The sequence below is a fragment of the Parasteatoda tepidariorum genome, unplaced genomic scaffold (genome assembly GCF_043381705.1).
Source record: "Parasteatoda tepidariorum isolate YZ-2023 unplaced genomic scaffold, CAS_Ptep_4.0 HiC_scaffold_1354, whole genome shotgun sequence".
NCBI classification, from domain to species: Eukaryota; Metazoa; Arthropoda; class Arachnida; order Araneae; family Theridiidae; genus Parasteatoda; species Parasteatoda tepidariorum.
In genome coordinates, this window is record NW_027261388.1 from 1 (window position 1) to 13153 (window position 13153).

General features: G+C 26.8%; 1 protein-coding gene across 2 annotated transcripts; it reads right to left on the reverse strand.

The window, feature by feature from the left end:
- Window positions 1–2921: 2921 nt before the first annotated feature.
- Window positions 2922–13057, reverse strand: LOC122272868 (ubiquitin-conjugating enzyme E2 J1; the record flags this gene model as incomplete). Of its 2 annotated transcripts, XM_071188503.1 has the most annotated exon segments (5): window positions 2922–3346; window positions 4488–4602; window positions 8508–8613; window positions 10810–10837; window positions 12973–13057. In XM_071188503.1, coding segments are annotated over 5 exon segments (690 nt in total). In that variant the 3' UTR covers window positions 2922–2986.
- Between the last annotated feature and the right edge of the window lie 96 nt (window positions 13058–13153).

The following is a 13153-nucleotide window of genomic DNA, read 5'->3' on the forward strand; positions in this document are numbered from 1 at the left end:
GTCAACAACACAAATGAAGCTATAATGGCGTCTGCTGAATTTATGCTTAAAAATATTGTGACTTGTGACCTATGACGTCAGTGCCAGCTGATGGTTTAGAAGCAAAATGGCATGGCGTCGTGCCTGTCTAGCTGCTAAGTAAAAAATATATAGTGAAAGAATTGAAATCTTTGTGAAAGAATATAAAATGTGTCACGTAAGAGGACTGATAGCTGTAGGGCTTGACTTACTCGAAACAGAATGGAAAGAACAGTTGCTATTGTAAACAAAAGCCAGATCCAACAACCAATCAGGAGCGAGATACCCACACTACGTCACTTGCAGGTATCCCATTAAAACGAATTTTCGCTGGCCAACCAGTTTTAAGCCTAAACGAATGATTTTTGCCATTAAAATTTTTTTCCCCATGAGGTTAACAACTTAACTGATCCAAGTCTTAAATATGTGTACTCAAATATATAATTTAGGTACATTTGGGATAAAATTCAATTAAAATTTATTTCTAGGAAAACTTCACGCTTCTAAATAAAAGACAAACCTATTCTAATACCACTGGATAAATAGAGTTTTTGGTGTTTTTATCTTCCATTTGTTATTATCTTAGCAATGATTAAACAGTTTGAAATAGCTTTAGTTTTTATTGTGTAAATATTATTTGATAAACACAAATATGCATATTTCTTATCTTCATTTTTTATAAGTAGCTTAAAAACATGTCATAAGAGAGCCTAATTATTATTGAAAATCCTGTATTTCCCATAAAATCAGCTGAAAATGAGCAAGACACTAGAACTTTTCCAGCTGCTCAAATGTTCATTCCACACTTTGATCGCAAGCGGCGAATAGTATAGAAGCTTTTAATAGAATTGATGTCAGATTCGAAGACAAATTTAAATAAATTAATTCTTTCAAATTATTTTCATTAATAACTTTTGGAATGAAACATTAAAATTATCTTTTTTAGTAAGAAATGTCAATTTCAATATCTTCATTGTAAGATACATAAATTTTATGATTACAAGGAATTAAAAATTACTAGAATTAAAAATTGCGATTTTTAAATGATCAATATTATATGATTAAGGTTTAAACGGAAGACATTTTAAATTATTTTTGGTATCAATACAGAGAAATATATATATATATTTTTTTACAATTTTAATCCCTGTTTTATAAAGCTATATGTGGGCGACTACCAGTCCTGGTAGCAGGAATCTTCCAGAAGAGCAGTGAGCACTACAGGTTATTAGAGCAAATGCAGATTACTTTTCATTTAGGCCGGGATAGCTTGATCGGTAGGGCGCTGAGCCCATGTCCTAGAGTTCGTGGGTTCGAACCCCGAAGACTCCCCGTGTAGTTGGTGACTGATGCCCGTTAAATTCTGTCGAGCCACAAAGTCCTCCGTGTTCCCAAAACAAATCCAAACCTCTGGGGGTACTGGAATGGAGATTGATCGTTCTCCGATTCAGGTCAAAATTACGATCTGTGGATGAATGAATGGGTCCGCCTTATAAACAGGTGTGAGGTATGATGTGGCAAAAGTCGAATTCTTGGCCATGGATGGCGCCACTGAAAAACAGAAATCACACACTCTGCCTTAAATTTGCCAAGAAGGCTTGCCCGTGTGGCATTAGAACCAACCACTTTTCATTTAAGTAACTGTTTTATTTTTAAAACGTAAAGAAACAAATGGAGGAGGGGGGAATTACTGAAACTTCTTTTTAAAACATCTCTATAAAATAAAAATAAAAGAGTTGAATTGAAAGAACATGGCAACGAACTAAGAGTAAAGAATTTTTGCATATTTTTTTTTTTGTATCAATGTATAAAATTCAATTTAAACAACATAAGGTTATGTATAACTTTTAAGGATATATTAGCAAATTTTGCTACAAGTATGATAGATTAAGCTAAATTTTTACAATATTAATTTCTACTTGACGGCCTTGAGGTTGCAGACTAATTTGGATGTAAGAAGATAATCCTGTATCTGAGCTATTAGCTAAGCTATCTTCCATCTAACAAAAAATAAGTCGTTATTTTTTAGAAATCATGGCACACACTTCAAACACAAAAAGCTCCTTTTATTGATCACACATCTCAGTGATTTTTGATTTTTCTTCTTGATAGCCTACTAGTATTAAAATAATCATACTGTTATCTATGACGTCAAAAGATATTGCAGTTCATTCCATTTTTTCTTGCATCTTGCAAAAACTTGTTCAAACATTCTTGTGGTATGCAACAATGTACAGAGTTACATAAATCATCCTACAATCTGCAGGAAATCTAAGATAATCTAAGATTGATAGATATTTTTAATCAAAATAGTTGCTCAAAATAAAAGAAACAGAGGTTAATGTCTATTTTGTGTGTTTTTGTAAATATTTTTATATGCTTATTGCTATTTTAAAAATGAAAATGTATATTCTCTCATTACAAAAAGCTAGCTATAACGAAGATTTTATTTGCTAGTATGAATTAATAATAGACTTTTACCTTATTAGCAAATACCTTTAAAAAAAATATTACAAGTTACAGTTCAAGAATTGTTGTAGTCACTATTCTCTGTAGATATGTCTTACACTAAAACAATTGTCAACCTCTGTTAACATCAACATTTGTACTCTAATATAGTGCTTTCTTTTTAACTTAAAGTGATAGTTATTATAATTGATTCAAGTTCTGATACATTTTTCGATGCCTTAAAATATTTTCTGTATGGACGGAATCAGAGAAGTAGTAGTAATTTTTAATATGTAATGTACTAATTTTACATAAGTATCTAGTCATTATTTGATATTTCGAGCTTGCCCGCATTTGTTTTTTTCCCGTATTTATTATTTATAATGAATGGCCTATTGAGAAAGATCAATAGAGGTTCTACTGTAGGGCTAAAATATACGGATCAATTTTCAACAGTGTTTTAAAATAAATGATTTATTAAGCAGATATAGATTGAATAAACATGTTTAAAAATATCTAACTATTGACATATAATACGTCTTAAAATTAAAATTCCTAACAAGATAACAATAACCCACATAAGCGTGGAAGACCAATTGTTAGACATAGGCCTTGTTACATTTGTCTGAACAGTTACTGCACTGTTTTCAAGTTCTGATACATTTTGTCTATGCCTTAAAATATTTTCTGCTGGTAAACTAATGGACGGAACAGCAGAAGTAGTAGCAACATCGACAGAAACATTGTTATTTTCAGTTGGATCAGGATTTTTGGTTGACAGAGCTGGTTTGGTAAATAATTCATTCACAGATTCATTTGAAGGCAAGGTTTCAAACTTTGCTGAGTTAGAACATTCTTTTGTAAGAGGCGATTTTTCATCCTAAAATCAAATCATTTCAATTAGTTTCATGACAACTTTGCTCTTTAACTTTAGATAAATAATTGCAAAAACAGTTTCAAATTTAAAAGGAAAAAGAAACATACTATTAAAAATGAGTTTTATTCCCTAAATATTAAGTATTTGTTTAAAAACAATTCCATGGAAATCCTTTTCCTTCCCTTTTAGCAAGAAAAATATTTCCAAATAAAAGTAATTTTTAGTTTTAAATGTCTGCATAGTTTGAAATAAATAGGAAATAACAAATTCTTAAGAAATAACAAATTATAGAATCACACTAGTAGTAATCAACCAATCTGCACCAAGTAAAAAAAAGGAAAGTTCAGAAAAGTTAAATACATACAAATTATAAAATATCCTTTAACAACATTGATTATAAATTGCAGACTGAGCTAATTAGAAAAAAAGAGGATAATTGTAGAATAATTATGGGACAGACTCCAATACCAGACATTACAGATAGCTAGTGTTCACCTAGCGGTTTGATTTTAAGGATTATAAATTTTTCTGCTCTTTTATTGCATTTTTAATAAAAAATAATAAATTTGGCATGGAATATATCTTACACACATTAAGATTTAGGAGAAGACAGCTACAAAACACTTCTTTCCAATTAATGCTAAAAAATTGACAAGAAATGTAAAAAATTGCACAAAATTCAGATTATATTTTTCTTGTGTTTTAAATATGAAATTATTTGAATTTTGAAACATATCAACTAATTGTTCATAACAGTTTTGCGTATTTAAATTACTATTTTAATCTTAATATCCATTTATTTTAACATATAATACTTATCCACATTATTCCAAACATATAATACTCAACATAGCATTTAATTGATATATGAAGGTTATTATTTTTATTCTATATAATAATAAAATAAGGAAAAAAAAGCATTTTTTTAAAAAAATAAATTAAAACTAAAAATAGTAATTACCCTTTTAATTACAGTCTTTGTGCTTAAAAAACCGTACTTTCAGACATTAGAAAATGTATAAAAATAATCAGCTTTTAACTGTGTAGTAAAACAATTTTTCAACACAGATTTAAGCAAAATTAGATAAATAATATGACAGTAATTTTAAATTAACTTTACATGTATAATTTCTATTATATTTACTTTTACTGTAGGTTCTTCATTTTCTAGCAATTTATGATTTTCTGTTGTATCACAACTTTTCTCTGCTAAATGCTTCTTAATGCTACCACACTGAGGACATTTCCAATTCTGTGATCTGAAAAGTTAGAACCTTTATAAGTTTAAGACATTATAAATAAATTTTAATTGACATGCTCAAAGAAATTTTCACAAGCATGCTGTAATAGTAATAAAAGCTTACGTTTAAGAAAAATAAGTAGATTCAAGATGTACCTAGATGTATGATTTGGAATTGTAGAACCCTCCTTGATCAAAGGAATAGAGCTCTATATAGTGTAAGCAGTTTATAACCAAAATAAAGGGATCAAGATAATTCACTCATTAAATCAGAGTACTCACTACACCAGGTTCAGTCAAAATTAACAAAAATAAAAAAATCATAATGTACAAAAAATGCTTAAAAATGACTATTTTCTTCACAAATTTTTAGGTACACGATTATGGCGAACATCTGATAATTTGTTTTCTTTCTTTTGTGTGTGTGATCGAATCTTGATGATTTTCCAATGTAAAATACATATTTTACAAAATACATTATTTTGAAGAACAATTGATTCTAGAAAAGTCAGGAAACAAGTTTTTAGCAACTTCATGTTGGATGTGAATGGTGGAGGTTTAATTGTTTCTTCCCCATCACTGCCTGCATTTACAAACATTAAGACAATTTCTGTATTTTGCAAACATATCGTCAGTGACATATGTACACAACATACATATGAATAACAGTAGGCATGAAATCTATTCAGTGGTTTGCATAGCAATATTTAATGTTCGTTAATGCAATTGATTTATATGATTCAGAGCAAGATAAATGAGGCTCCCTTTCTTGATAATATACATACAATTTCTGTTCAAATTGAACTAGAGGAGTGGTTTTTAACACAAAGAAAAGTTGCAAAAAATTATTCTTTCAAGCAGTTTAAGGAAATGTTTTAATAGGCTCCAAATGACTGGGTTTAATAGAAATTTATTTAATATTAAATCAACCAATTATTCGAAATTTCCTCATTAAATCTAGAGCCTCGTTAATTATTCAAGGTTCGCAAGTTTAACTGAATTAATTTAACGTAAGTTTTTTTTTATATTCCTTCAGTAGTTTTTCATTCGTTTGAATGAGAAGTTCATTTGTTTGAATGAGAATAAAAAGACATTTAATGATTATATAGAAAATTGCATACATTAGAATATATAGAAGATGAGTATATAATGAACATCTATGAATATTTACAATAAAAGAAATATTTTATAAAAAACAGCAAATAGATAAAGGAGAAATTATGAGAAATAGAAAAACTAAAAGAATACTGTCTATTTAAAGATAGTATTCAATTAAGTGAATGATTCTGTAAAAAAAGATAAATGATTATTTTTAATGTGATACTATGGTTTTTTTAAGGTGATGATATGAATAGCTAAAAAAGGTATATTAATGGAATACCTTAAAATGGTGGTGTACCTTAAAATTTTTAGAAGGAAATAAAAAAAAACTTAAAATACAGATTGGAAGAAGGTTAAAACACAGTAGAAGTGGATTATAATCATACTTTACCACATGCATAAAAAAATCATAAAATACGTAGAAACTACTAAGGGAGCTTGCAATGGTTCACAGAACTATTTACAAAATTGTCCTCATGGTGCCAATTTTTAAAAAGTCAGATAGAATCACAAAATATGGCTTGATATTTTTTCAAAAATATAAAGGCATATATTTGGTAAAGTATACATATCCCAAATAACATTTTAAAATGAAAATGATAAACTAACAAAAGAACAATTTGCTCTATTTAAGTACAAAAGTAACTTACCAAACTTTATCAAGTATTTAAAAATACAAGTATTTAATTTTTTAGTATTCAAGAGTAGTAAAATATATTAATTTTAATTTCAAAATAGTTTGAGATAATAATAAAACAGCAGCATTTAAAGTCATCATAACCAGCATCATTTTTTAATATTCCACCAAATGGATATTTAATTAAAATTTGGAATTAAGTTCAATACTTTTAATAAAATAATTTACAAGTAGGATATCAATAATTTAGGAACAAAAATGAGGTTAATATGCTACTTTGCATTTTTGTAAAAAAAAGTAATTTAGTGGGTGATCTCTTAATTTTCTAATTAAAAATTCATAATTACAGCATAGTTGATTGGGATCAATAATTTATATTCCCTGAATTTACCACCATAAAAACTAGATAGTGTATAATTATTAATTGAGTCTCTTATTCATAAAAATTTAAACAATGATTCCCATGGAAAAGGCTAGATGCCTGAACTATATATATAATTAGTCGACAGTCCTTGAGTTTAAACTATCAATTTTTTACTATTAATTGAAATTTAAAAAAAAAATGGATCAAGAATAAAAATTTCCAATTCCTCAAATAAATTATTTTAAAATCTACAACTATGGGTAGGAAGCGGAACATTCTGAACTCACACAAAAATCAGGTTTATCGGTTCAAAAAGGTAAAAATCGCGACAAATAAGAACAAAATATTTTTATCATAAAAATCAGGTCAACTACACTACTACTACTAATGTAGGCTAATGTCAGTAAAATTCATTTCTAGACTTTAAACATGCTCTTGGTACCTAAATAAAACAAAACAACTAAGATATATTTTATTAGGTAGCAATGGTATGGTGGTATTGTTTTGATAAAGGAATGAACTTAGAATTAGATCCATAAAAGTGCAGGTAATCAAAAAGTTGCAACAACTACTATGGGGATAAAAAAAAAAGAAACTTATAGAATGGTTTTCATGCACCAGAGAAGTTTAAATCACAAAAAATTTGTTTTGGCTTTATATAAGATATATAAATCAGATGTTGGAGCCAGAGAAACAATTTAAAAAAACTAACAGAGAATCTGTATCGGTTGGTTTATGATATTCCAACCAAACAAGGTGGAAACACATTTAATTATTTTTAAAAAATTTCACTTACTTTTTTCAAAAATATTTCATTTGAAACAAATAAAACTATAATAAAATAAACCAACCAATTTCAAGCCTCTATGTCCTTGTCAGAGATAACATAACTAAATACATATTTTTTAAAAAAATGAAATAACTAAAAAGAAAAAAATGCACAAATGATAAAAAAAGTATAATATTTAAAGATAGAAAACAGTTGTGTACAGGATAAAATTTTCTGTCTATAAGGTTAAATATAATATCTCGGAATATATACATGAACATAAGGTTGTGCCATATGTTTAAAGGAAAGGAACTTAAGAGAAAATGTTTTTAATTAATTATTCTGACAGCTTTGGAAAATAATGATTAGTTATGCTCCAAATATTTTACATAAATTAATAGATTCCTCCTCAATTTTCAGTACAGTACAGAACCCGTTATCCGGAAATCAGAAAACCGGAAAACCAAAAAACCGGAACGAAATTCGATAAATTTTCCCCCCATTAAAAAAGTTTTTTTTTTTCCTCATATGATTTTAGGATTTCTCTTTCTTTTTTGAAAGATGTTTACCTTACCATCATTTTGGAAATAATCATTAGTGTATTACTTCATTTTTTCTTCTTTTTAAGATTATTTCCAAATATATATATATATTTTTAGTTGGGTTTAACAATAAAAAAACGGCTTTTTGTAGCGATTCAGAAAACCGGAAAAATCAGTTATCCGGAATAGCAATGGTCCCGATCATTCCGGTTAATCGGTTCCCTACTGTACTTTTTCAAAAAATAAATATATAAAAAAATAACCAAACATTTTATTTTAATTTACTACACATTATTTTTCCTTAAACAATGACATTTTTTTAATGATATTTGATCCTAGTACTCCCTGAGACACAAATAAAAGAAATCAATTAAAAATAAAAATAGATACATTTAAAATCTCAATTAATGTAAAAACAATACCAATTTCACAAGCAACTCATTTATCATAAAAATCATTTTGGACTACCATATATTTAAATGCAATATAGTATAAGATTTTAAAAGCATACTTCAGGGCTAATTCTTTTCTTTCTTCTGGAGTATAATCAAGAGAGCCAATAGCACCATTCCCGTGAGTAGGTAGAAAGCCAATAATAGCCAACAATGCAGTCCTTACTGAAATTGAAAGTGAAAAAGCATTATACTAGAAAATTTTAAAAAAGAAATATACATACTCAAGATTTAAAACAATAATTCATAGGTGAAATTCAAAATGGTTTGAAAGTATTTACCTAGTGATTAACTTTATGGTAATAAAAAATAATTCTGCATTACTAACAATTATTTCAAAAAAAAAAGAGACCAATGTGTCTCGTGACCAACAGCAGAATTGTAGTACTGTTGTCAGAATTGCATACACGTAACTGCTACTTCTGAAGCACACTGGTACACATTGGTCTGAAGCTGGGTGGATTTTAAGTTGCCACAGGGGATCAAACCACAGTACTTCGCAATGACAGTTTAGTGTCTTAACAGTATGCTAGTATGGTGCCAACCACATAAATATTCTGAATTTGATTATGACAGCATATTCTAAAGAAATAAAAATTGCAAATAAATGAACTTTTCAAAAGTTTAAAATGGATTTTAAAAAATTTCAAAATCCTAAATCATTAAAATAATCAAGCACAGCCTGACCTACAATTGAAAACATCATTTCTATCTACAAAATATTTTTTCTTCCAATTATAACATAAAATTTGTTGATACCAAGTACAATAGTTATACTTTTAGATTTATTTATAAACTAAAATATAGTGGTAATATGGCAACTAATGCAGTTTACTAAAATATTAATCTAAATGAGTAATCCAATTGGAAAACTTCACAAGTGCCTTTATTTTGCAGACAAGTTAGTACTTATTGATCTAAAACTTGGCAGATAAACTGCCCATTGAGGATAGAACCTCAATCCTACACATTGACAGTTCAATGTCATTAACCACTGATCCATCGTGACTAGTCAATTTCATGAAAAGCATCCACGAAGACTATTTTTTAAATTTTAGCACAATAAAATTATTTTTGGTCTTAAGTTGAAGATAGAAGTTGGGATTTCATAAAAATAATAAGAAAAAAAATTATATCGACGTAATTATATCTTTACATTTAATTATGACACTTTTTTTGGTAACCTTAGATAGTAAATAATAAATTTGGGTCATGTCTGTCACAAAAATCTTGAACTTCTTTCATTTTAGCAAAATTAATTTACGTTAAATAATTTTAAGATATATTTCTTTTTCTGGAATAAAAAAAGAATTATTATAAAAAGTGAAAAACAAATTTTGAAATTGACTGAAAAAATAAGGTTTAAAATTTGTCATGTCTGACCCATGGGGATCTAAAGTGTTGTCTAATATATATATATATATATTTTTGCTATTTATAACAAGAAATCTTACTGCATATAGTTAACTACTTAATTTAAGCATTGAACCCTGTTTCATGATCCAAGCAAATTTTTCAAGTCGAGCAGAGTATTAACAAAAGTGAAGAACAAACAAGTGGATATTTCAAGATTATAAGAGGTGCATATTAAAATTTTGAAAACATTAATAATGTAAAGAATTTTATCTGAAGAAAATCATTGAAAACATAATTCTGAATGTTATTCAGAACATATAACAAAAGAAAGAAAACATTTAAAAAAGTAATACTACAACACTGAAAGTGCCAGAACCCAATTTAGTACTAAGAGTTTGTTTACTTTTAATTATCAATGGCTAAAATAGTAGTTGAAAGGCAAGAAAAGAGAAGCAGTGGGTTAGAGGAAAGTGGTTAGAATAAAAAGTACAAAGAAAAAGATTAAATGAAGGAAACCTTAATGCACGAAAAATTTGATTACATAAAATACAAAACAGAAAAGTGTTTGTTTAGTGAAAGACAAAACAAATCATGAAAAATACCCTCTAAACCAATAAGAGCAAAAATAGTACAACATGCACCCAAATTAGTTCTAGCTTCTAACAAAAGAATCTTTTGCAATTGCATTCATGAAATGACAAAGAAAGCAAATAAGCAGGAAGTTTTTTACAAATGATTGTATAACAAGTCAGTCTCCAAGTTCTAATTGTAAGATATTAAATTTTTTTATTATATAAAGCTGGAAAAACAAAGATACAAAATAAAGACATCTCCTTTGTATCTAAAAAGTATTTAAGATATGTCCTGGGATCAATATATTATTTGAGTCTAAGGAAAAAACCCAGAATGATCAAATTTAGGTCAGGATAATACAAAATAATGAGATAAATATAGAGAATAGGTTATTCAATTCCAAGAAGGAGATAGTTCAATGCTGATACTTACTAAAATAAAGCATTTCATGGGCAGATAACTAAAACAGAAAATGAACAATCAATTCTTCAGTGTCAATTGACATAAAAGAAGCTTCCAGATTTAAAAACTCATAGCCAGATAATCAGTACGAAATGTGTAGAGCCTTAATGTTAATAAATTTCTGAGAACATTGAAAACTTTAACTACTCCTTTTATAATTCGTTTATAAAATATACTGTTTGCAATTTTTTTCGACTTAATAAAAATTAAATATTTTCATTTACAGTAAAATAATAGCTAAATACAGTACAAAACTATACATGTCTCATGTCTGTTACAATTCCTTGTCTTTCATGCAGGAAATTTTTCTTTGGAAAAGCTATTTTTTAAAATTTTTTTTTTATTATATGTCTTAAAATTTAGTCTTTTTTTTAACTAAAATTTCTGACTCATAATTCAACTAAATTAAAAATATAACTGAAATTTTTGACTCGATTGGTCGTATTGCTCAGTCACTCTAAATCTATGTCCATTTTTGTCATTCACAGGATATTTTTATTTTATTAATTAAAACTCTTTATGCCTAAAGTAAATATTTTGCAAAATTTTTAATTGAAAAGTGTATAAGTTTTTCCAAAGTAAAATTGGAGAAGATATCTTTGTAATCAGTAAATAAAATTAGATAAAAAAGTAGTCCGATGTCACATCAGTCACTCGTGCAATAGACCGGCTCTAGTTCTTGTAGTAAGAAAAGAAAAGAAAATGAATGGATAAGAAATAAAATTTTGGTTTGTATAAAGGAAAATTTTAAGTCACAGTTAGTTTAAGATATAGAAGTAATGTTAAGCACTAACTTAAGATGAATGCTGACTTATTAAACTAATTTATAAAAAAAACTTAAAAGAACCTACTTTTAAGACTAATTAATTAATAACTATAAATAGAATCTTACCTTTCAAATACAAATTAATATTGATAACTTCAAAAAGTCAAATATTAGTCATTAAAAAAATTTAATTTGAATCAGCAATTACAATTTAAAAATCAATGTTTTTCTTTTCAACTGAAAGTATATAGAGTTGGAAAGATAAATTTTATAGTTAAAATTTATATAATTTATTTCATCTTAGAAAATTAAAATAAAATAGATTGCAATTGAAAGATATTAGTTATTTTTCATATTAGTTTATAAAATTCTATATTGCCAAAAAACATTCATGAATTAAATGTCATTAAAATAGTAATAAAAAATCAGTGGTAAAGAAAATAACTATACCTAAAATTTTTAAACAATGAGACAGATCTTTAGACATTTAATTAATGCATACAAATCTAAATAGATAAAATTGAATTAATGTTGCTATTATAATACCAGACACACAATTATTTAAAAATATAAGATACTGAGTCTCAGAAAATTTAGAAATTTTAACATGCCTAATAAAAAATTGTTTTAGAAACATAAAGGTGTATCGATTATCAAAAAAATTACAACATTATTTTTATATAAATACTGTTAAATTAAGTATGTTATAATCTGTATTAAGTATTATTAACAAAAAATATAAAGTGTGAATAAGTATTAATGGAATAAATGCAGAGCATTATTATTAACAATGTAATAATTTGCCCCCTTCCTTTTAGCTAAAAAAAAATACAAATATTAAGTTCAAGAGAATTTTAAACAAACTTTATATAAAAAAATTGTGCTTTAATAACCTGAAATTTCATTAAATATTTGAAACAGGTGTTAAGCAAGAAATCTAAAAATAATGTCAATTTTTGGTTCTTTTAGCTTTCACTTTATAGTTTCAACTTTTATATTTAATTAACTACAGCTATAAATGACAAATTTATATTCCAAATGTTTTTTTTTTAAAAATAAAAATATATATGACTAGAGAAATGCAAATAAAACTAGCTTTGCTTTATTATTTCTTATTTATAAAATTAAATTTAGTAACATTCATAACAAATGTTTTCAACTATCCAATATCTTGATGATTTTGATCAAAATCTGAGAATGCCCTAAGGTACTTCAGGATATTTCTTAAAAAAATATTTACATGCCTGGTCTGAAACAAGGGTCTCAAATTTTTTTATATATGCCCTGGGTAAACAATGTAATTTTTGAGTCATGATTGCACATTATTTTTAACCCCTGTTTTTTTTAAATAATTAAAATAAACTCACTTGACCATGATGGCTGCCATGACTCAGGATGATAACCAGAGATACTGAGACAAATTTTTTTGTTAGTTTCAAACCGCCCATTAGGCTAGGAATGAAAAAAAAAATTTTTTAATATTTAATAAACATTTCATAAAACTTGTGTGCAAAAAAATAAATAAATATATATATATATATATATATA